At 48.5% G+C, this 27,348-nt stretch overlaps 1 protein-coding gene and 1 long non-coding RNA gene across 23 annotated transcripts; one reads left to right on the plus strand and one right to left on the minus strand.

Moving 5' to 3' along the window:
• Positions 1-534: 534 nt before the first annotated feature.
• Positions 535-7,778, minus strand: LOC137777047 (uncharacterized). 3 transcript variants are annotated; one of them, XR_011076390.1, is made up of 3 exons: positions 7,585-7,778; positions 4,101-4,264; positions 535-1,399 (listed from the first exon to the last, which is right to left on the minus strand). It is a non-coding gene; the product is annotated as an uncharacterized lncRNA (long non-coding RNA). The 3 variants fall into 3 exon arrangements; XR_011076391.1 differs by having other exon boundaries at positions 4,092-4,264; XR_011076392.1 differs by having other exon boundaries at positions 4,044-4,264.
• Positions 7,486-26,807, plus strand: MPPE1 (metallophosphoesterase 1). Of its 20 annotated transcripts, XM_068563820.1 has the most exons (14): positions 7,936-8,032; positions 8,894-8,956; positions 15,197-15,300; positions 15,728-15,891; positions 16,330-16,460; positions 16,619-17,019; positions 19,543-19,651; positions 21,320-21,423; positions 22,012-22,086; positions 22,689-22,872; positions 22,985-23,053; positions 23,132-23,254; positions 23,856-23,996; positions 24,886-26,807. In XM_068563820.1, exons 6-14 carry the CDS (start codon positions 16,724-16,726, stop codon positions 25,066-25,068), a joined length of 1,284 nt encoding a protein of 427 aa, XP_068419921.1. In that variant the 5' UTR covers positions 7,936-8,032; positions 8,894-8,956; positions 15,197-15,300; positions 15,728-15,891; positions 16,330-16,460; positions 16,619-16,723; the 3' UTR covers positions 25,069-26,807. The 20 variants fall into 20 exon arrangements, with proteins under 20 accessions (XP_068419920.1, XP_068419929.1, XP_068419921.1 ...); XM_068563819.1 differs by lacking the exon at positions 7,936-8,032 and adding an exon at positions 7,486-7,791 and having other exon boundaries at positions 15,728-16,460; XM_068563815.1 differs by having other exon boundaries at positions 15,728-16,460.
• The last annotated feature ends 541 nt before the right edge of the window (positions 26,808-27,348 follow it).

The following is a 27,348-nucleotide window of genomic DNA, read 5'->3' on the forward strand; positions in this document are numbered from 1 at the left end:
CCTGGGAAGCTGCTCCCCATCACTCAGGTGGAACTGGTGATGCCCGCTCCCTTACGCTGCTCTGGACCTGCCCAGGGAACCAGGAAAGCCCTGAGCACTTCTCTTTACGTTGACATGTCTGTTCCCCGGACTAAAATTCCTAAGCCCTTGAGGAAAAGAATGGGTTTTCATTATTGTATCTCCAAAGCCAGTGCTGTGGTTGGCACGTCGTAAGTGCTTTAAGAACATTTGTTGAACGAATGAATATGTCTTAAGTGTTTGCCCAATTATGGTTATCCATATTCTAATCATCAGAGGTCCTATAAAACATTCACATACAAATTGAAAGCCTTTAAAGGAAGGTAAAGGATATTGGACTCAAATTAAAACAAAAAAATCTTTCCCAGTCTATAGAAAACTAATATAACTCCCATTTAGTCATCGAATGCATTGGGTAGCTCTTCAGAAAGCTTGACTATCTGGGTGTCTAAAAGCCTCCACCGCTGCATGAGAGGATTAACACACGGAAAACGCTTGTGGTCTGAGACTAGGAGGTGCTTCTATATAGGGGGGAAGTCTTTATTTCACATTTTCTTTGGGAAAGATGGTAGAAACAGCACAATCCTACTAAGTTTCCTCCCAGGAAAGGCAGGACCTTCTTTTTTCTGCTCCCTGGAGAAGGGAAGGGCTCAAGTGATGTCTTTGGGCTCAGGACTGGCCCAGTGACAACTGTGGTGGCTAAAATAATGCTGACTTAGTAATCATTTGAAAGGCACATTAATCAAGGGGCACAGATGCTTTAAGGAGAATGAGGCTGATGCTTCTGCCCACTCAGGCAAGGAGACCAGGCAGCCACGCTGGCCGGGGGAGGCCACAGGGGGAGCAGAGCTGGGCGTGGGTGATAGGCAGTGGGCGATGAGCTGGGCCATGTGGGCACAGGTTGCCCAGCCCCAAGCGGGTGTGACGGGGGCAGGGCTGGCCACGTACAGCTGGATCTTGGGGCCGAAATTCCCAGCTGGGAACTGGTTTGCCCACAGAGATGGTCACACCCACACGACAGTAATACGGCCAAGCCCAGGAGATGTCCACCCAGCTAAGTATATTCCATGCAAAACATTGTCCTTAGCTGAGGTAATGTCCTTTCTGCATCTGGGTGAAAAAAGGTTTCTGTAATAAAATGATTCTGATGGGAGATGGCAGGTTTTGTTTTGCTTTTCCCTCTCACTTGGCCACATAAATGCTTGACAAATCTATGTAGGTCACCAAAAAAAAATTTTTTTTTTGGAGCTATCGTTGGCGTCTGGAATCCAGAAGTCTGGGAACCATGGAAAGGGCTTGTCCCCGGGGCCCTGTCATGAGTCTTTCCTTAACCGGATGGGAAGAATCGGAGGGGTCCAGGGAGGGCACGCTGCATCCTTGCCTGATGAGAAGAGAAAAACAAGCCGGTGAGAATCCCCAGAACTCACTGAGCTGTTCCAGGAACTGAACAGGGAACGCTCACTCTCTCCCAAAACGCCCTTTTGGGTGGAAAAACACCCATTGGAAAACACTACTGTTACATAAATATTCCAAAAATTGTATTAATCAGAAAAAAATCCTACGGTCTTTAGGAAGAAAAGAGCTTTTGCCTTTTCTGCGGTTTGAGCGGCTGCATGTCCTTTGCTTTTCTAAACTGTGGCCAGAGGCCTGTCCACTGAGTGTTTGGTGCGGAGGGGGCGTTATGCTCAGAAAAGAAAAGAAGCTGGTGTTTTTTTTACCAGTCCTTAATGAACTAAAATTATAAAACCAAAACCAAATGTTCTTCAAGCTTTATGTTCAGTTTATGAGTCTTGCTAATCTAGTCAATGGCCTGATAACGTCAGCAAGTCCGAAGACAGTTCTGTAATCAATACTCAGCTTGTATATAAGTTTGACAGATTCAATTCCCCCAAACAACAGCATTTCTAAACTTGACCAAGTTACGGTAGATAATTCAAGCTGTAATTATGAATGTAATATCTGCTTCTTTCAAACACTTCCACAGGGCACGTTTATAATCCTCGAGGGCAGATTCCCCCTGCACACATCCGTGTTCTTATCCACCTGATGCATCAGACTTCCAATCCCAGCAAATCAGGTGCCCTGACCCCATCAAACAGGCTAACAGCAGTCGAAGCAGACATGACACAGCACGTGACTCGAAATCTTGCTGCCACAACTAGACACAAGCCAATGTCTACTCAATTGTGGGTAATTTCTCCTCTACACCTTTCAGTGTTTTCAAACGTCTTGCAGTTAACATATTACTTTTACATTTAAAATGTCTTTGGAAAGTAAAGTTTTCGTGGTGGGCTGACAGCAAAAGCAGCTGTAGAGAGTTAAAATATCAGTGGATGGGCGGGAAGGGAGGCTGCAGGTGCTGGGGGCTCCACTGTTCACTGGAAGTTAGTCATAGACTTGAACTTCCAAACTCTTTCTTTGGAAACTTGTGAAGACAGATGTTTAAGAACTTGATTAATAAAGATCTACTTTCTGTCCCAGATTTGAGGATGATTCCAAAGAAAACATGTTATGTTCCCTGCCTCTTGTCCAGAGATGTAAATGCTTTCCATTCGGCTGTGTGCTCGCTCCTTGAAAACGCACAGCCCAGAGGTCAGAATGTAAGTAACCAGCGAAGCAGCAGAAACATTGATTTATCCCAGTAATCCCTAATCAACGTTCCCTGTCCTGAGGTTTCCTTCAGAATTGGTTTATCTTTCATTTGTTACAGGAAAGCTTTCCTCATTTATAAGCTCTTCACCAATTATCCTACCAGATAAAAATACTTTCAGATGTCCTAACTCTTAGTACTTTGTTGTCCTTTGTGACTTAATTTAAAACTCTGTCTTGGAAGAATTCTTAACTTTTTCAGAGCCCCAGATCATGTGAATGGAACAATATTATCGGTGAGGTCAGTGCATGTTTTTAAACAGTTTAACGTGAGAAATAAATGTAAAAGCCTCCAGATTTTGTCTTCCCTACTCAGCTTCCCCTGGAATCCTGCTGAACGATTTCTTTCCTAACCCAGCCTTACCTGGTTAGGGTCTACTGTTTTGACCATCACGTGAAGAGGAAACCTATTTTGACACTAAATGGAGCCCAGGGTGCGAAGTCTCATCTCGGCAGAGGGCAGCTCGCGCCATCTGCTGGGGACATTAATAGTCCTTCCATCCGGTCATGAAGTAATTGGCTGCAATCTAGTTAGTTCACGACCTGATTGCCTTTACTACTTCTGACTGACAATTTTTTTTTTTTCTGACCAACAATTATTTGCCTTGAGATCCTCTGTCTTTTAGATTATGTTTCAGAGAAAAGCAAAGAATAGTTGACCCTAGAGATAAAAATAATTTAAACCAGAACATGCAGTTATCCCAGCCATTATCTGCTCTTACCCTAAAGGATGCTCTAAGAAGGGCTAAGATAATAGGTGTAGTTTGAAGATAGCATATTTCTTTAGGCTGATCACAGTGGGGGTTGTGTGTGTGTGTGCACATGTTCCCACCAGAATGATGTCCCTCCCTCCCTTTCCTCCTTCCTCCCTTTCTTTTTTTTCAGCTTTCTCTCAGTTCTTTCCCTTTTTCCTTCCTTTAATCCTTCCACTCTTATTCCTCCTTCTCCTCCTTTCTTTTCCTTCTCCTCCCCCTCCTCCTCCTCTCTCCGTCTCTCTGTCTTTCCCTCTCCTTTTCGAATTAACAAAAACCATTTCTGGAGAATCTGCTGCACGTCCAGAAGAAAGAGCATGAGTGAAACAGCTCTACGAATATCCTTCTGTTGGCAAACTCCCCACCTCCAGTCGTGGCAGAGGACGGTGATGTGCTCTGAGGAAAGACATCTGCCAAGGAACTCAGGGCTCTTGTGGTTCTTGAGTGCTGGGCTGGGAACACCCTGTCACTAGCCTATCTGGTGGGGCCTCTGCAGCCTAGAGGGACAGCAGGGTGCAGTCTGGGACCTGGCCTTTGGGGTTCAAGACTTGGCCCTGGTCTCGTTGCCAATATCAGTTGTTTCTCTGACCGCTATCCAGCCTGCAGAGGTGCTGAGCCCCTGACCTCTCCGCTGCCCTGGGAGCACCCCTGTGTGGTGGTGTGGACACTGGCCTTCGCGACCTGGCCTTCCCTGTGGATGCGGGGTCCACTGCTTTCTCTGCTTGGTTCCAACTGGTTGCTCTTCCAAACTCCATCCAGCTGCTCCAACTGTGGGTACTTTAATCCTTGCTCTCCTCTGCTTGTGACGGCAGTGTTTCTACATCGATGGCTCCAGCTAGTTCTACCTGCAGGGATTTAAGAAAATCGCTGTGTCTAATATGAACTGGAAACGCAATGAACCAATCCTAGAAGCTCTGGGTCTACTTCTGGATTGTTTTGTTTCTCTTTATAAAAGTATAATCTACCAAGTTGAATAAATTATAGATAGCTTAAGAGAGAAAAAGTTTCCCTGAATCTCGAAAACGTTAAAGAACCAATAATATCCTGAGCAAAAGTCATGAAAGAATCATAATCATTTTTCATCAGGGACTGATAGAATATCCCATAGTTACTAATCTGCTTTATCCTCTCTTATACATGCAACAGTGTTAGAATGACACTACAAATAATATTGCTACCAATAATGCTTACTGAAAACAAGAATTTGTCTCTGCATTTGTGTTCTCCAGTCTTCCGCCATTAAAAAAAAAAGCTGTACATCTATCTTGTCAGAGCGTATAGCTATTACATACCACTCTCTCTTTTAACCCTAACTTGGTCTTAGTTCAAATGACACTGTGACTTTGATATTCACCTCTGGTCTTCACAGCAATGTCTCTCCCTAGTCATTCTGATGGTCTGAAGATTGTTTTCTGGGAGAAATCATGGGAACTGAATTCTCTGAATTCCTGCATGTTGATAACAGTGGTCTATGACCTTTATACTTGAAATTCACTTTTGCTACATATAAAGTCCATGGCTCACATTTTCTTTCCTTACAAAATCTTAAGTACATGTACTTTGTTCTCTTGTGGCATAAAGCACACTGTCAGAGTTTGATGATCACCTAAATCCTATTCCCTCATAAGTCACTTGCTGTTTTTGCCTGGATGCCCAAAGATATTTTCTTTTCATTTTTATTGAAAACCCAATAATTTTACTAGAATATGTCTGGGTGATGAACATTCTGAATTCATAGTCTCAGGTATGTAGTGTTTGCCTTCGATATGTTTCAAGTATGCCTAGTTTTTATTTCAGGAACGTTTCCTTGAATTGCAGGTTTTAGAACTGTTCTCTCACATTGCTTTTATCTTCTGGGACTCCTGTTATCTGTTGGTTGCTCCTGGCTGTCCTCAATATTTGTCGGCCTCTCTTACACTCATTTGTCTTTCTTCATTTTTTAAAAATTTATAAAGATTTTCTCCTTTTCACTTTCCATTTCTCTTAAGGTGTTGTTAAGTTCCTTTCATTCCTTTAGTTTAATCTTTGTTTCTTAATTTTTTTCTTTTATTTCTAATTTCTCCTGATTCTGATTTACATTGTCTCTCATTCTCTGAATGTCTTTAGTTTGTTCTGAAATAGTAGGTGACAGTTTTGGTCTGTTTTGTGGGTATGTTTCTGTGGCATGCTTTCATCGTCTTCAGGAATGTTATTCTACTTGTTGTTCTCTTTTTTCTGATGATAACTTTGCTGACTTTTGACCTCACTTCTTCCCTAATGCTCATTCCTGAATTTACTTCTGAACATCCAAAAGGAGCAGCGTTCAGAGAGCTTTCGCAACACCTTCTGTTGCTGTCATCGGCGGGCTAACGTGTGAGAGCTTGCCTTCTGCAATTCCCTCTTTCCCAGTTTTATCTGCACTTCTTTTCTCCATGTCTCTCATCCATGTCCTGCAAATTCTCATCCCACCCTGGGAGTCCCCCTCCATGTGGGGTCTTGTTCCAGAAGAAGAATTGCTCCAGCCCCTCAGGCCCATCCGTGGGCCCCTTGCCGCTGGACGAAGAAAAATCCTTCCTGTTTTCAGCTGCTCTCCTCTCCATGCTTCCTGCAGAACCTGATGCAATTTGGGGTTCCCTGTCATCAGGTCCATCAGATTCTTTACTGTTCCTGTTTCTACCTGCATCTACACTGATGTCACCCGGTCTTGCAGCGATCTGTGGTTCATCCTCACTCCCCTGACATTTGGGGGGTTTGTGGGAATAACTCGTCAGATCGTTTTGCCTTAAGCATCGTCTATGGGTTTTGGATCTGGTACCTACTCACTCAGTTCACAGCACCTAATGGATAAATGGCCCTTTAACCTTCAACACATCTGCAAAGTCTCTTTTGCCATGTAAGGAAACTTGTTCACAGGTCGGGAGACGTGGAATGGACATCTTTGGGGGCCATTATTCTGCCAAACACTGTGCCATACACCCATCTCCTTGCTTCAGCATTAGCAACATTTTGCCAATAGCAGTTATTCTCCTATTTCCCTACCGTAAAATTTTTTTCTGGAGTATTAAAGAAAATTCCAGAAATCATATAATTTATCTGTAAGTATTTTAGTATGATTCTCTAATCTTAAAAAAATACAGGGGAATTCCCTGGTGGTCCAGTGGTTAGGACTCCAGGCTTCCACTGCAGGGAGCATGGGTTTGATCCCTGGTCGGGGAATTAAGATCCCACATGCCACGTGGGGCGGCCAAACAAAACAAAAAACCCAAAACCAACCAACCAAACAAACAAAAAACCCCAAGAGCATTATCATAGCAAAATTACCAATAATTCTTTAGTATCACCTAACATTCATTCCATGTCCAAGTTTCCCAATCTTTTAAAAAGTGTTTTTGGGTTTTTTTTTGAAGTTAGTTTGTCCCAGTCATGACCCAACCCAGGCCAGGAACTGCATTTGGCTGCCTTGTTTCCCGTCTGATTTACAACAACAGATCCTCCTCCTGCCCTCCTCCCTTTTGTCATGATGCTACTTGTTGAATAAAGAAATTGGGTCATTTGGTCTGTAGACTCCCCACATTCTGGGTTCGGCTGACCGCTTCCTGCTGGTGTAACATAACATGTTCCTTTGGTCCCTGTATTTCCTTAAGCTTGTAGTTCTAGGCTTAACCGGATTTCTTTTTTTTTTTTCCTTTTCTTTTCCGGTTAGTGAGAATACTTTGGAGGTGATGCTTACCTCCTGTTGCATCATATCACTGTTCATACAGAGTCCAGTTGTGCCGGTTTTGGTGATGTTAAAATTGTTTATCTGGGCATATTTGAAAATATTCCAATATTTTAATTAATAATAATAATTACCACTTACTGCTTACTTACATATACCAGGCATTTTGCTAATTGTTCTCTATGCGACTTCTTATGTTACATCTCAGTGCATTCACTGTACTCATAGATTTGAAAAACGGACCGGACTTGGTTGTTTGGAAGACTCTGAACCACTGCTCTGAGCTTCAGTTTGTTTTTTTGACATAGTGATTCTTGCTCTTGATTTACGGGGTTATTCTGAGGATTATTTGAAGTAATGATATGAAAGCATATTGAAAAGTAGAACACGCCCTGCTATAGTGTTATAAAAAAAATTTAAAAAAGAAAATCCAAAATAAACAGTTACTGTGATGTCTGTCTCACTTACTCCGCACCCGTTTCTTTAAGGCGCTGAGCAGAAGAGGATGAAAGCGGCCCGGTGCCCGCGCGCAGCAGCCGGAGAGTCGGTGACGCAGGTGTGCGGCCGCACAGCCAACCTCCGCGGGAGCCCGGGGAAGGGCCCAGAGGCGGCCCAGCGCCGCGCGCCACGCCGTGCCCCCCCCCTGCCCAGCGCCCCCAGCGTCTCCAGCCACAGGTAACCCCGCCCAGCGCCCCGTGTACGTCCCCTCCCCGCGCCCCGCCCCTCCGCCCTGCGCGCCCCGCCCCTCCGCCCTGCGCGCCCCGCCCCCCTCCCCTGCACCCCTACGCCCCGCCCCCCGCGCCCCAGCGGCGCTCGGGCCCCGCCCCGCGCGCCCGTCGCCCGGAGCTCGCTGGGTCCGTAGCCGAGCAAGCGTCGCGCCGTCGGCAGCTCCAGGACCTCGGGCGCACTGAGGCAGGTGCGGGAACGCACGGGGCGAGCCCTGCGGACCCGCGGTGGGAGCCCGCGGCCCGAGGCCGGCGCGGGGCTGGGCCTCCGGGACAGGAGCAGGCGGCTGCGCAGGCAGGTGGGGGCCAGGCAGCCGGGCCCCGTGTCACCTCCGGGCTGCGGCGTCTGTGCTTCCGTTCGTTGCTGTTCCCGGCCCTGCGAGCTGCAGCCCCCTTGCCCTTTTAGGAACGCAGGTTTACCTCTTGAGAAAATGGTATACTGGAAATTATTTATTTGCTGGAAAATTACCATTACCTAAGGCCCATGTATTAAATCGTAGGGGCTGCTCCCTTCCTAGTTTGCTGCTGTAGATTTTTAAAAACCCGTCTTATTTAAAAATGTAACTTAAGATGGAAAATTTAACATGCAAACAGCCACTGATGACATTGTGGTAATAATGAATTTAACATTAATGAACAAGTATTAAACATGTTTTAATGCTAATTTTTTGGGGGAGGGAGGTTAACTATTCAGTGATAGCTTTGAAGTTAAGAATCAGTCAATGGATGAAATATTTTGCTCCCAGTGATGGACTGCAGCTACTATTGTTGTGTGTTGGGCCATACAGAACAATGTTGTATACGTGTTTTATGTGTAAGTATTTATACTACAACTTAAAAGAACTGTTCTTGGCCAGTAACTAATGTCGATCGTTAGGTCGTTAGCTGTGTGGTTCTCGGTGTCTTTCACTTTCAGCGTGGCTCAGGCTCCTTGTGTGCAGGAGGCAGCAGCCACTGTGCCCTCTAGGAGTTGATGCTTTTTCCGCTTTAACGATAGTTAATGAATGAAAGATTATTCTGCCACAAAGCACACAGTTTGTGTTTTATTTCAGGTAGAGGTGCTCTGATTTTGGGGAGCACAAGCCAACCTTCATACCGGTCTCTGTCTTTAAAAGGTGAGAAAATGACCCAGTGATATTCCCCTGAATCCAAGCTACCAACAATTTTTCTTCTTTTTTTGAATATAAAAGTAGTGAATTTAAATCTAAAAGGAAGCCCTTGTTATAGGACATTGTTAACTTATAGGGTCTTCTGTGTGCATGTGTTTGTCTTCTTTTTTAAAAAAATTGTGGCAAAACCTACATAACATAAATTTTACTGTTTTTAAGTGCACAGTTCAGTGGCATTAAGTACATTCACATTGTTCTGCAACCATCACCACCATCCATTTTCAGAGCTCTTTCCTCTTTCCAAATGAAAACTCAACATCCATTAAATAATAACTGTCCATTCCCCCCACCCCAGGCCTTGGCACTCACCGTCCCACTTCTGTCTCTATGGAATTGACTTCTGTAGGGTCCTCATATATAAATTTATTTATTTGTTTATTTTTGGCTGTGTTGGGTCTTTGTTGCTGCGCACAGGCTTTCTCTAATTGCGTTGAGCTGGGGCTACTCTTCGCTGGGGCAGGCGAGCTTCTTATTGAGGTGGCTTCTCTTGTTGCGGAGCCTGGGCTCTAGGCGCGCGGGCTTCAGTAGTTGTGGCACGTGAGCTCAGTAGTTGTGCCTCGTGGGCTCTAGAGCCCAGGCTCAGTAGTTGTGGCACATGGGCTTAGTTGCTCTGCGGCATGTGGGATCTTCCCGGACTAGGGCTCAAACCCGTGTCCCATGCATTGGCAGGCGGATTCTTAAGCACTGAGCCACCAGGGAAGTCCAAGGGCCCTCATATAAGTGAGATCGTACAGTATTTGTTGTTGTGTGTCTGGCTTATTTCACTCAGCATACTGTCCTCAGGGTTCATCCATGTTGTGGCCTGTGTCAGAATTTCTTTCCTTTTTCAAGGGTTGAATAATATTCCATTGTAATTAGCTGTTCATGCAACATTTTGTATATTCATGATTCACCCATCAGTGGACACTTGGGTTGCTTCCACCTTTTGGCAATTGTGAATCGTATTGCAGTGAAATTAGTGTACAAATATCTGAGTCTGTTCTTCCAATACGTTTGGGTATGTACCCAGAAGTGGGATTGCTGGATCATATAGTTCTATTTGTAATTTGGGGGGGAACCACCATACTGTTTTCCACAGTGGCTGCACCATTTTACATTCCCACCAATAGTTCACAAGGATTCCAATTGCTCCACGTCCTCGTCAGCACTTGTTATTTTCTGTTTGTTCTGTTTTGTTTTTGATAATAACCATCCTGTCCCTTTTTTATTTGTTTTGTTTTGAGTGACTTGCGTGAGGTCACACACTGGGAAATAACACACTGGGGTGTGGGCTTCCCTGACTCTTGGGATCACCCGGGCCCCAGACATTAGGGGAGACCCCAGGAGCTCCAGGCGCTTCTGTGTCCTTCCCTTTTAGAAGAAAGTGTTTTCTCCAAAGAGGCTGGGGAAGACTGTCATCACTTCCCTCCAACCAGAGAGCTGCCCGGGCTCTTCCTCTGTTTGAGTCCCACACTGGGGATGGTGAGAGGACGGTTCTGGGCGCACGTTTGCCAGCCTTTACGTTCCCACCTGGCTCCCACTCAGAGGAGCAGGAAGAGCCTCTGTCCTTTTCCCTCTTGTGTCTCTGATGAGGGTAGACTGTTGTGCATTTAAAGAGAGATGATGGACCGAAACAGCCACGCTGTGTGTTTTGTAATTCTAAAATGCCCGGGAAAATAATTAAAACTAAACGTAAGCCATTAAGTCCACACACATTTATTGAGCACCTACTGTTTGCAGGCACCAAGTGGGCATGAGAGGGGGGACATGAAGATAAATGGGCTGGGTTCCTGTGCAGGGAGCGGAGAGCCTAGTGCAGTAGGAAGTATTGTTGATGTCGTGGCCAGTGCACACAGACACATGTACAGAAAAACGGAGCTCAAAGCTTTACTCTGCCTTTCCTCCACAGTGTGCCCTACAGGCTTGTCTTTTCTGTTTTGTTCTATTCTATTTTATTTTTAAAAATTTGGGTCAGAAATCACCAAACTGATTTTATAAACCAGTGATGAGTCTCTTCTAGCTTTTTGAAAAATTCTGGGATAATAGTGTTATCGAACCAAACTTGGGTCTAATCTACTGACACCAGATTGTGGTGAAGGAAAATGCGGTATTTATTGGAAAGGCGCCAATACAGGGAGGACAAGTGGCTCGTGCTCTAAAACCCCAAACTCCCCGATGGTTTTTCAGAGAAAAGTTTTTATAGGCAAAACTTGGGGGGAGGGTGCAGGGTGTGTGGCTTTGTTCTGTTTGGTTGGTGGTGAGGTAGCAGGGCGGGGCTCCAGGAATCTTGTGCTCAGCCTGAAGTTGCCATCCTCCACCTGGTGGGAGCCTTAGTTCTGCAGAAGAGCTCAAAGTCATTATCACTTGTATCTCTTGAGGGGGCACCAGGACCCTGCCCCAAGGCTGCACTATTGTTTCTTGACTGTTACTTCCTTGTCTCTGCATTCCTTCCCTTTCCTGATTAGTAACTGTTTGAATCTGCCCTTTGGGACTCGGGAAAGGTCAAGGAGGTTGGGTGAAGCCTATTTTCTACAAACGAGAAGCGGGGCACACAGAAAGGCCTTGTACCAGAGTGGGCCCCGTAGGGTCCTGCTCCATTTCAGTAGATGTTACTGAGCTGTTTTTTTTTACTGTTGTCGTCTGTGTTGTCAGGAATAAGAAGTGTGTGTGTAGTAGAAATCAAAATACCAAGATTCAGCCCTGTAGGGGTCAGCAGGGCCTCTTACATGTAGACAAGCCAGGAGGGGTCCTAGACCTGTGAGCCTGCCCCTTCATCCGAGGCCAGACTGAGCTGTGTCGGGAGCCTGAATGGCTTTCCTGCTGGGTTAAATTTGATGAGCTTAATAAAACTGACAAATTGAACTTGGGGAATGAAAACAATAACATTTTATTAATTTTGCCTTTTGAGCCCAAACCTTCTAACGCAGAGGAAAGCTTCTAATATGGACAGAATTATTCATCATTAATCCCAAGAAGGCAACACACAGAATATAGTCTTTATCATAACCTCCCACTTCCTCCTCTTACAGGCTGGTGATACAGATGGATAAACACATCTTTTCCGTGTGTTTATTGATCAGGCGGGAGGGGACGGTGGCATCTGGGCCCGGGAGGGACCAGACCCCCTGTCGCTTAGTCTAGGAAAGGACACGTTTTCTCTCCATTCGCCCGTGAGAGCCTGGACGTGGAAGGGACAGTAGCATTTGGTGGTTCAAGCTGTGGCTGTGTTACCGGAAGGGGATCCCCTTCCAGGGCCCAAGGGTGGGGTCTTTAACACTCAGAAATGAATTGTCCGAGGAGACACATGTGCTGATGAAGCAGAAGACTTTACTTTAGTGGGAAGAGGCACCCAGGTGGAGAGCAGCAGGGTAAGGGAACCCAGGAGACCTGCTCTGCCACATGCTTGTAGTCGCAGGGTTTATGGTAATGGGTTTAGCTCCCTAGGTCATCTATGGCCAGTCATTTTGCTTGTGCCTGTATTTGGTCCGATTCCTGGCAGTGCAGGCATCTCAGTCAAGATGGATTCCAGCGGGAGGTTTCTGAGAGGTTGGCAGGACATATTGTAGGCTGGCGTCTCCTGCCTTCTTCTGGGCTCTCCCTAATTCTTCTGGCTGTCGGTAGCTTGTCTGTCAGTCTGTGTTCCTTATCAGGACCTCCTGTTGTAAGATAAATCATGCAAGCGGTCATTATCCTCCCTGGGCAGGGCGGGCAGTTTCAGTCAGTGGTTCCCTAACAGCTGTGGGGATCTTAAGTCACTGGTTTTTATTATGGTTGAGATAAAACATAAGGTTTACTTTTAGCGAGGCAAGGGTCTGGGGGCTTCAGGTGTGAAGCGTTAGAAGCACCACGTAGTGAATGAATGGAGAAGCAGGGTCCCCCTGGCAGCCATGGCTCCCAGACCCTCTGGTCACTGGCCCTCCTTCCCCTGACCTGCTGGGTTCCACTGACAGAGCCTGTGGAAATCCCTCAGGGTGTGAGCTTGACTCTAATCTTGTCCTGAGGAACCTGCCTCATAGGGATGAAATAAAATTCATATTTTATGGCAAGACGAGAAAACCTTAGATACAAAATTTTTCTCTCCCCATTTGGGCCTCCTCCCCCCCTTTAGTGTGTGCTGTGCACCTGCACTGACCAGCCCTCCTTACTTAGAGAGGGCCTTACTTCTTCATCTCGTCAAGGGTTACAGCTCCTTACGGGGTGACCTTCCTTCTTCAACTTGTAAGGGACCGTGACGGCCCACCACCCACTGCTCGTACGTGCAGGTCTGGATTGTGTAAACTGTCAGTGATACATTTGATGTGTGACCCTTTGTCTCAGAAACAAAAGACCATCTCCCAGGTTGGCTTGAATAAAATTTTCCATTTTTTTCTTAGATCGACTGTTGGTTAATTTTACTGTCAACAATAGAAAGACTTACTTTAAAAAAAAACAAAAAACACTTTTGTGAACATTTCTGTCAATCTCCGCGGGTGCAGTGGGGGCAGGTGCTGTGACCCCGCGAGGCCCAGGGAGGGTCGGGGACTTGCCGAGGTCCCCCAGCAGAGCTGCGGTCGATTCTCACAGATCTGACGGAGGATGCAACACCGGAAGAAGAGCCCGGGCTGCTCCGTCTTGCTCTTTCCTGCCCCGCCGACCACAGGGTAGTGACTGGTTGCCCATGGCTGCAGGTTCCCTCGAGCTGGGCCAGGAAGTGAGCAGCAGCCAGGTCCCTGAGGCCGGCCGCAGGCTGGGAGCGAGCAGAGGGCCGTAGGAAGCAGCCGTGGTGGAAGTGACATCTGGGCCCCTAGCGTGGGGCTCAGAGCTGCGCCTGGCCTGGTTCCCCTGCTGCGTCAGCCCTGAACACTGCCTTCACTTCAGAAGGTCAAGGGGGTGGGCTGTGGCCATGACGTTGCAGACAGCATTGGGAACACGACTTTGATGGATGGTACGGTGAGTTCTGGAAAGAGGAAGAAAAGCAGTTTCCAAGCTTTGAGCAAAAGGAATTCTGTTTGAAAGGTTTGGTGTCAGAAGCTGTCAAATAATGGTTTTTACTCTGATGGCGAGTTCTATTTTTTTAATGATCACATTATACCAGGTTCACGTGGTATTGGGGTTTTCTCCAGAAAATGTGTCTCAACAGCCTCTGGCTGGCCTGCTGCCCCCCTTCTTTCCTTTCTTCCCCTTCCCTCCCTCCTTCCTTCTAAGTCCTCTGGTTTGTTTGTTTAGGGCAGAAAGAACACAGAAGCCTGAGGAAGGGCCAGGGCTCGTGCCCTCTGACCCGTTTGCCTGGGCCCTTATCTAAGCTGACAGCCGTGGGGCATAGGGCGGGCTGGGAGGGGTCCCCGTGCCCACAGTGCAAACCCACGGTGTCTCTGCTTGTCCTCGTGCTCTTGTGTCCTCCCCCCGGGGCGTGACCTCCCTGTGCTCCGAGGTCTCTGTCACCATGCCGTGGGGAACAAGGTTCTCTGACAGAGCAGTGGGCGTGGAGGAGCCATTTAACTTGTCCTTAGGGTTTTCTCGTTGGGGAAACTGGGACCCACAGAGCAAAGGCTGCTGACAGAAGGCTCCAGACCAGCCCCAGGGCTGGGGCTCCCTCCCTCCCATCCTTGTGGGTGGGGACATTAGGGTCTAGCAAGTTTCAGCTGCTGTTTTGGCCTTGGCTTTCAGGATTTTAGGAGATTCTAGGACTTTGAAAGAAAATGGGACAGTGAGAGCAAGTGGTGTTGGTACATTTGAATGAGTCCAGGCTGAGGAGGCTGATGGTGTTGAGAGGGTTCATTACTCCTTCGAGTTCCTTCGCTTTTCCCTCTTAAAAATCAGCGAGCAGAGAGTCTGTGCCCCGAGTCACACTGATGGTTGTCCACGTCTGAGGTGGGACCGTGATGAGTGCATGGCAGCAAAAAGGACTTGCTCCTCCTCCTCGTGCCATCCGAGGAAGCGCTGGCCATGTGGGCAGAAGTTCGCATGGGGTGACCACACGTCACGAGGCGGCGCTACCACCCTCAGAGCCACTCTGCACTCTCCTTAGAGAAAACGGGTGGGGAGGACAGTCCAGGTCAGAGGGGAAGGGCCGGCTCCCATCACCGACGGCCCAGACCTGTGGGTAAAGCTGTCGTGTGTCGTGCGTCTTCTGTGATCCCAGGTCACATGCGTGGCTGCCTGTGACCTCTGTGTCCCAAGGGACGTGTTTAAAATCTAGCCTTTGAGTCCTGCTCCCTCTCCCATCAGGTACTTACTATAAACAATGCGGCTCGCGGGCAGACACGGGACTGGACGGGAGGTGGGAAGCACCTGCCCGTCATTTCCTCGTTTCTAAAAAGCCGCCTGTGGAGGTGAGTCCTGAGCAGAGCAGCCCCACAGCCGTCAGCATGATTTCAGTCTTCGCAAGCAGGCTTCCTCATTGATCAGTTGCTGGTATTTTCAATGCTGGGTTGTGTTTTAAGCTTTTGTTTAATGGCTCAACATACACGTTTGCCCCTGTTTGTTTTTAGGTGAGGTTTTGCTGTTTTTCCGCGTCTTAGGGGTTGCGTGTTATAAACCCCACTGTGGAGTAGGCTGGGCTTTTACAGGTGGAGGTGCGAACATTCTGGAAGCCGGACTTTGTGGCGATTGTTTTAAGCCCTAAAAGAATGAGTGTCCTTGTCCCTTTGGTTGTCAACCATATGAAGGTTCCTAGATCCATCCTAGAAAATCACCTCCCTGGAAAGGACTCTCTATATTTATTGGCTCAGTTAGGATCCATGGTGGGTGTCTCCACAGCTCCCCCTGCCTTCTGGAGCTTCTCCCGAGTCTGAGCTCTCTGTGGCCTCCAGGTCACCACCTGTTGTAGGATCCTGGTCTTGAGCACTAGTGGAGGAACATGAAGTGGAAGGCCACCTCTCAAAACCCACCTCAGGCCACCCTTTCATCAGCATTCTCGTCAGGTGTGTCAAAAATGGATGCAAAGTTCATCTACGATTCAGATGAACCCGTGAACATTTGAAAGGTTCCCGAAGAGAGACAACCGCACGTAAATGTCTTATAAAGGAAGGCCATCTAGTGTTTAAGGCTGATGTGCATGAGGTGAAAACTCATGTTTGTGGGAATGTGTGTAACCCAACGCAGTGTTCATGGCTGTGGCTGCATCAGACCCCAACCCTGAGCCAGCGAGGAAGCACCTTGTCTGTGAATGTCTACTTCTTTTGTGGAAGAGCCGTGTAGAAAAGTGGAGAATTCACACCAAAGGCAACACGTTACATGGGGCTATGGCCTGTTGATTTTTGAGGAGGTGGGTGGGGCATCCTTTTGGGAGTCAAGTGGCACCTGCTTGCTAGTTGTTGACTTTTCCTGTTACGTCTCGCACCTTAAACATCCTTCCCTAGACTCCCTCCATCTCATGATTTCTGAAGTAGTAATAAAACTTCGTCATCTTGGTGAGAAGATCATTCTAGTAGCGCTATCCTGTCACGTGGAGGTGTAGAGACCGCCTAGGAAGCCACTGTTTGCCTTATCTGTAAGTCATGTGGTGGGTCATCCTTGTGAAAGTACAGGACAGTCCTGTTTATCTGGGAAGGTGATAGGGTTCTGGAACTTGCTAGTTCTTAATGGAGGGCTAGTGACAGTGGCTTGTTAAGGGACACACATCACCCGGTCCTCTTCCTTTCCCTGCAGGTACTCGGCTAAGACACCAGCACCAGCTGCACCTGGCCAGGAGTCTAGTTTCCTTGTGGGAAGTCTCGTGGATTTGACTTGGCTGCTGCACCCCCAGGCAGGGACATGGCTGCAGGGGACATGGCCTCGACCCGGCTGGGGGCCGGGAGGCAGCACCTCCGTCCACTGAAGAGGAGGGGCTTGGTGCTGCTGAGACTCACGGCCATCGTCTTTGCTGTGCTTCTCTTTTGTGAATTTCTAATCTATTACCTAGTGATCTTCCGGTGCAGTTGGCCTGCAGTGAAAACTCCTGCGGATGCCGGTGGACTCGGGACCCCTGAGCCTGTGCTCAGGGCCATGTTCTTGGCTGACACCCACCTGCTCGGGGCTGTGAGAGGCCACTGGCTGGACAAATTACGGAGGTAAGGGCTGGTCAAATTATGGAGGGTTTTCTGCGGGTCCGTAGGCTGGAGGCTTGTCAGCCTCTCCCCACGGGTTGGGCCTCACGGCTTTAGGGACGCGTTCGTTATTTTCTCCTCAAAGAAGGACGTTTGAGGCATTTGGCTTTTCCTTTAACTTACTATTTACTGAGTGTCTGTTACATACAAGGACCCAGGATTGTGAGTTGGGTGTGGGTTTGAGTCCTGTGGCTCTGGACTAGTTATCAGGCCTCTGAGCTCCTTTTTCTCCCCGTCTGCAAGTGGGTTCATACGGGAAACCTCACGGGCCATGTGGACGAGGTCCGCGGAGGGGTCTCTCTCTCCCCCTCACCTCTCTGGTGTGAAATTTTGAGCCCTTGGGTTTGCCCCTCTGGGAGATTGGAGGAGGAGCAGATTTGTGGTTGTTCCCCTGGGGACAGCTTAGACCTGCTTGGCTTAGTTTGTTTTCTCATTGGAAGGCTTTTAAAAATGTTATTTAAAATACAAAATTTTTTTAAATTATTTATTTATTTTTGGTTGTGCTGGGTCTTAGTTGTGGCAGACGGGCTCCTTAGTTGCGGCTTGTGGGCTCCTTAGTTGTGGCTCGCTGGCTCCTTTAGTTGCGACACGTGTGCTCCTTAGTTGCGGCTCGTGGCCTCCTTAGTTGCGGCTCACGGGCTCCTTAGTTGTGGCATGCGAACTCTTAGTTGCGGCATGCATGTGGGATCTAGTTCCCTGACCAGGGATCGAACCCGCATCCCCTGCATTGGGAGGCGGATTCTTAACCATTGTGCCACCAGGGAGGTTCCTAAAAATGTTATTTTTAACTGTGGTAAAATGCAAATAATGTAAAACTTACCATCTTAACCATTTTTAAGTGCACAGCTTGGTGGCATTAAGCACATTCACAGCACTGTCCAGCTGTCACCCCATCCATGCCCAGAACCTCATCATCTTCCCCAGCTGAGACTCTGTCCCCACTGAACACTGACTTCCCTCCCCTCCCCCAGCCCCTGGTCCCCCACCATCTACTTCTGTCTCCAGCAACTTGACTGCTCTGTGTCCCTCAGTAAGTGGGTCCCACATGGTTTGTCCTTTTGTGTCTGACTTGATTCACTGAGTGGAACGTCCTCCAGGTCCACCCGTGTGGTGGCAGGTAGCAGGATCTCCTTCCTTTTTGAGGCTGTGTTTTACTCTGCTGTCTAGATGGACCACATTCTGTTTATCTGTCATCTGTTCCTGGACACTGGGTTGCTTCCACCCTTTGGCCTTTGTGCTTGATGCCATGAAGGCGATTGATGGGGGTGCTTCCTGCCCTGGTGGCCCTGTCCCTGGCACCTTTTCGTCACCGTGGCTTCATTTGTGCCTCCCTGGACAGGCTTTTACTCCTGTGGGCGGGAATGTCCTCCAGTTCTTGGGATGTCCCCAGGGTGGGTGAAGGAGGCGGGATGGATGGCGGGGCTGCTGTACCTTCTTCCTCAGAGTTTTAAACCCCAGGAGGCATGAGCTAGACCAGGGCTAGGGCGAGGCCCAGGTTCTCTGTTTGGGCCTCACCTAGGGAGCCTTGTTTATGAGCAGTCCCGTGAGCAGCCTGCCCTGTCCTCCTGCTGTTGCTACTACACGCTTTCCTCGCCAGGGTGAATAACAGTAAATCAGGGCAAACCGAGATGTGTATTTGTGAGGCGTCCTGGGTGAAGCGGTGGCCACGCAGAGAGGTTTCTTGGCCTCAGTCTCCCCTGACGGACAGTCACCGTCCCCTCTATTGTGCACCGGACGTAACGCCTGATTTGGGAGGGGAGAGGAGCTGGGATCGCAGGAGAGTGGTGGAGTCGGAGTTGGCCAGGGAGCTGGAGGCGGGGCAGGCACTGCCAATTTGAAGTCCCACCTGTGTGGGTGCCGTGCCCGCTCGCTTCATCCCGTGACTATCCGTGAAAGCAGGTTTCACTGTCTCGTTGACCACAGAGAAACCAGGAATCAAAGACAGTAGGCAGCGTTGGCGAGGCGACCACGGGTTACTGGGGGACGCCGTGTTGGGCTGTGGCCTGTTGGGCTGCAGACCCGAGCCCTGAGCAGTCGTCTTCCTCCGGGGTGGTTGCTGGTACGTCTGGAGTCGACAGGACTTAGTTCTGATGCTGGGCTGTGTCTCTCGTCTCCCCCAAGAAGCCCTGTGCTGCATCTCCTCCGTGTGTCCGTCGGCATTGGCATCTTTGGAAGCCACATCCAGGCCTCCCAGGCCCCTGGGCTCTGGTGAAGGAGGGACAGCTTCACGTGCAGGGTGGGGCTGGTCTGAGGGTCCCACCCAGGGAGGCAGTCCTTGCGGTGGTGGGAGGGGCAGCCTGACAGTCCCCTGGTGCCTTTGCCCTCTCAGTGAAGCAGGTGGGGACCCTGGCTCTTCCAAGCAAGGGGGGCCATGGAAGAAGGAGCGGGGACGTTTTAGTTCACATTTTAAATGGCCCATCAGACCATCCGCTGGATGTAGCTCCACCCGACAAGCGGATTGACCCTTCCTTTCCTCTTGGCCTCCAGGGAGTGGCAGATGGAGCGAGCCTTCCAGACGGCGCTGTGGCTGCTGCAGCCCGAAGTCGTCTTCATCCTGGGAGACATCTTTGACGAAGGGAAGTGGAGCTCCTCCCAGGTGGGACCCTGCGACCCTGGCGCCCTGGTCCTGTGCTGAGGTCCAGCACAGGAAGCCCAGGGGGTCGTGGAGCCCTGGCCGTGGGTCGGAGGTTCCAGCATGAACAGTGTGTGGCCTGTCCTGATGTCTTTGGACTCTGTGTCAATGACAGTCCTGAGTTAGGTCGGCTCATCTTAGGTTTGTCTGTGTAGGAGACACCTGGGTTAGCCAGATGCTTCCCACGAAGCTCTCGGAAGGGGAAAAGTAAGCAAGAGGGAAGCATTTCAGTTGTCCCCGGAGTTACAGAGTACATGCTGAAACGTAGCTTGACTTTAGGCTCTTAAAATATAATGGCTACATCATGAGATTGTGCTATGTACAGGTTACTTGCTTTCCTCTCATTTTCCTTCCTCTGAGGAAGGTGGGGGGAGCTGGGCCCTGGTGGGAGGTTCCTTAGCCCTCGGGCCCGAGACCAGGTGATGTGAACCTTTCCACAAACCAGAGAGAAAGGCCCTTCTCACCTTGGCTGTCAGAATGCTTTGCCTACTACATTCCTGGGATTAATGGGAAAAAAAAAAAAAAAGCTGTTCTTGCTGCTTTGTTAAAAATGTTCTGTCACTAATGGTTTTGGAAGGTTTTTTTTTTTTTGGCTGCGCCGTGCAGCATGTGGGATCTCAGTTCCCCAACCAGAGATCGAACCCGCGCCCCCTGCACTGGGAGTGCAGTCTTAACCAACTGGACCACCAGGGAAGTCCCCTGGAAGATATTTTTAAAAATTCATTGAAATTTCCCAGGACGGTCCTAAGCTGTACAAAGAAAGTCTTGGTCCAGGTATGATAGAAACCCAGTGTTCATAGGGTTGCAGTGTTTGTTGTGATCTAGTGCAGAACTAATTATGAAATAATGGAAATGCTGTATGTAAAAAGCAACTAGTTATAAAATGAGGTTGGATATAGATGTTGGTTTTGCAAATCAAGGGGAACATTTTATCTTTTTCTAATTTTATGTTATTCTAACCTTAAGTATTATTTGTTAAAGTCTTTGTAAATGTATTGAAGGAATCTCTATCCAGCTTATTTCCCTAGGTTGGGCCAAATTTAAAACTTTTAGGATAAAGTTGACTACTATTCAACTGGGTATCGTCCAGCCTGGAGTGTTTGTCCAGTTTATGTTTTTAGGCTTAATAAAAATAAGAACTAAACAAGCATCATTCTCAAGCTTTAACAGTTAAAGTCAGAAAAGTCTTGAGAGATTTGTTGGACTTTGTCTTTCCCCCACGTCTCATTGGGCCCTAACGCCCCGTCCAGCCTCAGGGAGTGTGACCCCGCGGGAGCTGCTGGTCCTCATCCTGGGGGGACACACGGTGTACTTGACGTTTCTGCAGAGCCCGTTCTTAGGACATGCCCAGATCTGCGGGCATCCTCACTCAGCCTGGGGTCCGTGCGTGGCCGTCAGGTGACCTTGAAGTAGTGGGTGTATGAAGCAGGTGGTTTGGGGAGATAACACCATTTCATTAAAATTTGGCATCAAATTAAATAGTTAAAATATTAAGTTAGTTTTGGGAAAAGAATGTTAGAAATTCCGCATGTTGGCTTTATGAACGTCTGATCTGGGTGGGAGTGACCTCCTCACCCTCAAAACAGGGCAGGGAAGGCTCCCGGGCCACAGCGGTGGTGCTTCTCCCCGCAGGCCTGGGCGGACGATGTGGGGCGCTTCTGGAAGATCTTCCGACACGCACCCCATGTGCAGTTGAGGGCCGTGGCTGGCAACCATGACATCGGCTTCCATTACCAGTGAGTGGTCACAGGAGGCCCTTGTGCACGGCTGTGCCTTCCTGCCTGCCCAGCCTGTGGGGCCTTACCTGTGCGGTCAGGTGGCGGGGCTCCACGCGGGCGGGACTGCTGTCCTGCACATCATACGCCTGCCCCACAGCTGATCTGTATGTGCCCTGGAGTGATTCTAACTTGAAACTTATATTTCGTGGCCCGTTTTCTTTGGGAATCAGAAAACAAGACGATTTGGGCTTTATTAGCTAATGTTCACACAGTGCTTCTGACGTTCCAGCCTGTTAGAAGTACTGTACTTCTGTACATTTAATCTCTTATTTTACCTATTATTTTTTATTACTTTACCCACTGTACCAGTGAGGAAGCTGGGGCCCTGGGGACGAAGCCGCGAGCCCCAGGCTCCAGGCCCTGGGCTGGTCAGTGGTGGGGCAGTGGGGGTGGCACCTTGCCCACCTGGGGCCCCTGGGAGCTCAGAACGAAGGGTGCTGGTCGGGCCCTCAGGTCCCGGAAGTTACTTTCTGTGTTCATGATACTTCTTAAGACGTTTTAAAATGGCTCGTTCTGAAAACTGTTTCTTTTTACAATTGAACGTAGGATGAACACATACAAAATAAAACGATTTGAGAAAGTTTTCAACCCTGAAAGGCTGTTTTCTTGGAAAGGAATTAAGTGAGTATTATCTGTGAATTCTTATGAAGACCCCTAGAACTTGAATTTCCTTAAGAAAGTTTAAACACGATGGTCATGTCCCAGATCATTGGATTAATCGGCTTCTTATCTCTAAATTCTTTAAATGTCAGGCACCTTCTTCGTGCCCGGTGGACGTGCATGTGGGAAAGGAAGGCACATGTAGTGGGCGTCTCTGATGGTGCACTAGAGGGAAGGGGGCCCAGGGAACCACAGCTGGCCTTGTTGTCAATCCCAGTTTGGGCTCCTCCGGCCCAGCTAGCTCTGCAGCACCCCTACCCCCCGCCAGGTTTTAGGCTCTGCTCTGTCGTCTTATTTCACGTCATCTCCAAAGGGAGCCAGGGTGTGTGGGTGGGTCTTTGTCTCCCCATTTTACAGCCGAGGTCCAGGCACACGAGGTCAGACACTCAGCGTGGCGGTCACCTGGGACCTCTCACACGTTCGGGGTGGAAAAGCCTTTACCGTGTCTTGGACTCGCCCAGAGATGCTGTTTTGTCCTCTTAGCATCGTCTGCACCTGCAGACACAGCACAGCCGGGCTGAGACTTACAGCTGTGCTGGGGTTTCTTCCCTGTGGGTGTGTAGCTTCTGTGTCCCAGGGACACAGTCGCCAGCGGACTGCACAGGTGGCCCATGGCTGATCTCCTGCCCTTGCCTCAGTTTCGTGATGGTTAACAGCGTCGCACTGGAAGGGGACGGCTGTGACATCTGCTCTGGAGCAGAGGCTGAGCTCCTGGAAATCTCTCACCGGCTGAACTGCTCCCGGGAGGTAGGACCCCACACCCTCCCACCGCCAGGGCATGGCCTCCCCGCCTTCCCTCCCCACCGTCCACCGTCCAGTGAAGGCGGGGGTGTGAGTTAAGGGCCTGACCTCTGACCAGCAGGAGCATCGCCCCCAAGAGTGTGGAGACGGGCAGCGGCTGCCGGCCTCGGCCCCCATCCTCCTGCAGGTGAGGGGGTCCCCGCCCGTGTTTGGAGGAAGCGTCCAGGGTCTTATGGTCCCCTGACTCCTCTCTGACCCTGGACAGCACTTCCCGCTTTACCGGAGAAATGACGCCAACTGCTCCGGGGAGGACGCGGCACCCCCCGACGAGAAGTACACCCCCTTCAAGGAGCGCTATGATGCGCTCTCCCAGGAGGCCTCGAGGAAGGTTTGCTGCCTCCAGGACGCAGGGACGCGGGGACACAGGGACGCGGGGTGGGACAGGCAGTGCCTGCACAGCTGTTTCATCCTCCCCCCCCACCCCCTCCCCAGGAAACCCACTTCTGTTCCCTAAGATCTAGTTAATAATGTTCTCAGCTATTCTTTATTCTGTTTTCCCATCACCACGTATTTGGGAAGGTGAATGACACTTAGAGTTAAGTTTTTAGGGACTTAATTAGAATGTGCTTTCTTAAGTGTGTGTGTCTGTATGTGTACATTCACACGAATATTTATATACTATGTGGTGTATGTAATATGCAAAGCAAAATATAAGTACATTTATGAAGTAGATTTATAAAAATATTTATAAAGAGAAAATATAATTAAAAATATGAAATCTGGGTTGAGAAGAATAGATTCTCCCTAAGAGCCTGAGCTCAACTTTTGGTGGAGTCTAAACAGCCCAAAGGATTTTCAGGGCCGAGGGAAGCGGGCCCGCCCGCCTGCGGGGGCTTCGTGGTAGCCACGGGGCGGTGGCCGCGGGGTGGTGTCTGTGGCGGTGGCCCTGGGCCCCGGCTGCACTCTCCCCACCTCCGCTGTCACTGCAGCTGCTGTGGTGGCTCCGGCCGCGCCTGGTCCTCAGTGGCCACACGCACAGCGCCTGCGAGGTCCTGCACGGGGCCGGCGTCCTGGAGGTCAGCGTGCCATCTTTCAGTTGGAGGAACAGAAACAACCCCAGTTTCATCATGGTACGTGAACCTTTATTTTCGTCTCAAAGCTTTCATACGTATTTAAATCAACACAGTGATCAACTACTGAATTGTTGCAATCTGTGAAAATACACAGAAGCTGTAAACACCACCCCCCAGGCACACCAGCAGGAACACCTCTCAGGGGACAGTTGCGCCTGCGGGGGGACACCTCAAGGCGTCTCATCCTGCGTCCCTGCAGTGCCCTCGGGTACCAGCTCTGCCTGTTCCATTTTCTAAGGAAGCAGTGTCATCTTGTGTTATTTTCCAAACATGCCCATTTGTTCTGAGAGAAAAATGCTACAGCTCTTGCACGTTTATTAAAGATGTTAATTAGTGACGACCTGAAGCTTCAGCTCCTTTCTTTGACCCATGAGTCCAGCATCCAGGTCACACTGCTTTCACGTCAGGGGCTTTTACTTCATAACAAGATGGGGAAAACCTCCTGTTTTCAAATTCAAAGTAAATGAACATTCCCCACTGTCATTCTACATAGCAAAAACATCTACCAAAAAAAAAAAGAAAAAAAAAGCCCACTGAGATGCCCCCAGCACACGTATTTCTGGTAACAGTTGCTTGTTTCAGCATCAAGTGGCATGAAAAATAGCCTTGTCCTGCTGATGCTAAGTCTCCAGGCCTCTCTGAACCCCTCTGCCATGTGCCCCCCTGGGTTTTAGAGGAACCCCCCCGTGCCAGGGGCTAGATTCAGTGGAGGTCAGCTCCAGGTCGTGTGCACTCAGCACGCTGGGACCCAGTGCTTGGGGGTGGGGGGTGGGGCTAAAGGCTGTGCCCTCGGTCTCAGGTGCCTCAAGTCCAGCGGCTGCCTTTCCTCGGTTGGGTCTGTGGGTTGGCGCTGTCACGGCAGCTAACAGTCTCGCTTACTCTCCAGGGCAGCGTCACGCCCACAGAGTACGCCCTTGCCAAGTGCTACCTGCCCTGTGAGGACACGGTTCTGACCACGTACTGCACGGCGGCCGGGGGCCTCATGCTCCTCACGTTAGTCCACGCTGGGCTTGTAGCCTCACCTTTTCATTTCGGTTGGAACATGCTCAGAAAATTTAAGACCACATGAGTAGCAAGAGACGTTCTGCACTTAGTAGTAAGTCCCGAAGCCAACGAAACTGAACTTTGGGCAGTGCTTACGGAGGGCGAGACCAAAGTGGGCCATGGGCACAGCTCATAGGATCTGGGTTGCTGGTGCAGAGTCCTGCAGAATCAATAGTTGATTGTGCTGTTCTCACGCTGCAAAAATGGGACTTGTCTCTACAGCAGGTCTGTCTTCTCGTTTTATCAAATATATGTGTAATCAAAGATTGTATATGTACAGTGTGTAAAAGCTATGAATGTAATCACTTGCATGCACTAGACAGCCTTCCTTCCCCAAGACAGAGGGTTAGCTGTTCACAAATGCTGGGTTTGCTTCTGTCCTCCTATGAGTAGTTCTCAAGTTCTTATATTTTATAAAGCTGTATACTTAAAATAAAATACAGATACTACAAGCAGGAATACATTGTTCTCAAGACTTCTGTATTTCTGTGCTAAATTAATGGAATCAGATTTTTATTAATTTATTTTTTTTGGCCGCGCCACGCGGCATGCAGGATCTTAGTTCCCTGACCAGGGATCAAACCCGTGCCCCCTGCAGTGGAAGCACAGAGTCTTGACCACTGTACCGCCAGGGAAGTCCCTGGAATCAGATTTTTAGATGAGTGTAATTTTCTCTCCAGCAGACCAAGTTGTTAAATTTGAATTGAATGCCTGTCAGTGATCAAAAGAAACTTGAAAAATGGACAAGGAAGAGGCTTTTGGTATTTGAAAATAAATATGCCGTGGTAATTTTAAACCGGATAAAATGTATTCTTTTTGTGTTTTTTTCCATAAGAGTCTGGCTCTTCAATCAGACTTTTAAATAGGAAGTTTAGTTACAGCGGAATTGTTGAATAATAATGCATGTAAAAATATACAACTTCATATTTTTGGGTGTATGTGTGGGGCTGTAGCTCTTCAGATTTTCATGTTTTACTTTGAAAATGCAATGGAAACTGAAAATCATTTCCACTTCATATGTCTCAGTTCAACTGAGAGTTTTATGAAATAATCAAGGATGACAGGAACAGGAATTCGATGATAATGAAATAAAAAAAATGTGATGGTGCATTGTCTGTAAAGTTGTCATCCTTTATTTCATGGAAGAGCAGTATTTAAATGTGGATGAGTTTACAAAGGATTATAAGATGCTGCTTTAAAGAGTAAACTTAAAAATATTAAAGACTAAAAGACGAAACGGAAGTTAATGCAGTAACGCAGGCTAGGCTGCCCCATCTCTGCATTTGTGTCGTTGAAATATAACCTTGGGACAATTTAAAAGATTGTCTTTGACCTGAGAAAACCGCCCTCAAGGCCATGGATAGACAGAGAATGGCTTTCGAGGTCTTGAGCTGGATGTAACTCATGAGGCTGCATTTGCAAGTCTTTCAAGGTTGAGAAATAGCCATGTATTTTGACTTTGTATTTCAAATAAAGGTTTTGTAATGTTTCTTCTTCAAAAGGCAAATCACCTTCTATCCTTTGATTCTCCAAGGCCAGACACAAGCCTGGAACCCTTGTCTTTTTCTCGCCCTTTGTTTACGATGAGACCTGTGGTCAAGTAAGTGGTTCAAAAACTTTGACTAAGGGAATGGGTGACCTTGGAAAAGTCTTTAAATTGCCAGATAATTGAGAAACGTGTTTTCTGGAGAGAAAAAAATCCTTGGTTCCCTGAAAGAAGCTTGTGATGTGGGTGTGGCATTTTGTGAGATGTGGATGATTAATGTGTATCATTTATATTTATATAAATTTATATATATATATATATTTATCAAGGAGTATTGTTAAAAAGTACCAACCTGATAAAATACCCTAAACTCTCTATACACCATTCACTCCCTTTCTCAGAGCAAGCGGTAGTATGATGACAGCTGTTCAGCACAACAGAAACACGTTTCTTTTACAGGGACAGCCATAGTCAAGGCACGGAGATCTACAGGGATTTTCCTTGAGTAGTTATACAAAATAATATTACATTTTGTGGTCTGTACAGTGTAATAAACCAGCAATAAAACAACAAAAAGAACCTATGAAAGGAGGCCGTTGCCTGAGCAGCGTGAGTCTGGGGACCATCGTGGACGGGACACATGTGGCCAGAGCAGTGGGGGGGTTTCTGCTGATGTGTGGACGGTCAGAGGGGCTCTGACACAGAGGCTGAGGCCAGCTGCCCCTGGAGACAGGACTGAAGGGGGTTCTGTTCCCACTGTGGCTCGGGGGCTCCTCTGAGTCGTGGGCCCATGGGGTCAGAAGGGTGACGCCCGGTCGC

The sequence above is a fragment of the Eschrichtius robustus genome, chromosome 14, assembly GCF_028021215.1.
Source record: "Eschrichtius robustus isolate mEscRob2 chromosome 14, mEscRob2.pri, whole genome shotgun sequence".
In the NCBI taxonomy this organism is placed as follows: domain Eukaryota; kingdom Metazoa; phylum Chordata; class Mammalia; order Artiodactyla; family Eschrichtiidae; genus Eschrichtius; species Eschrichtius robustus.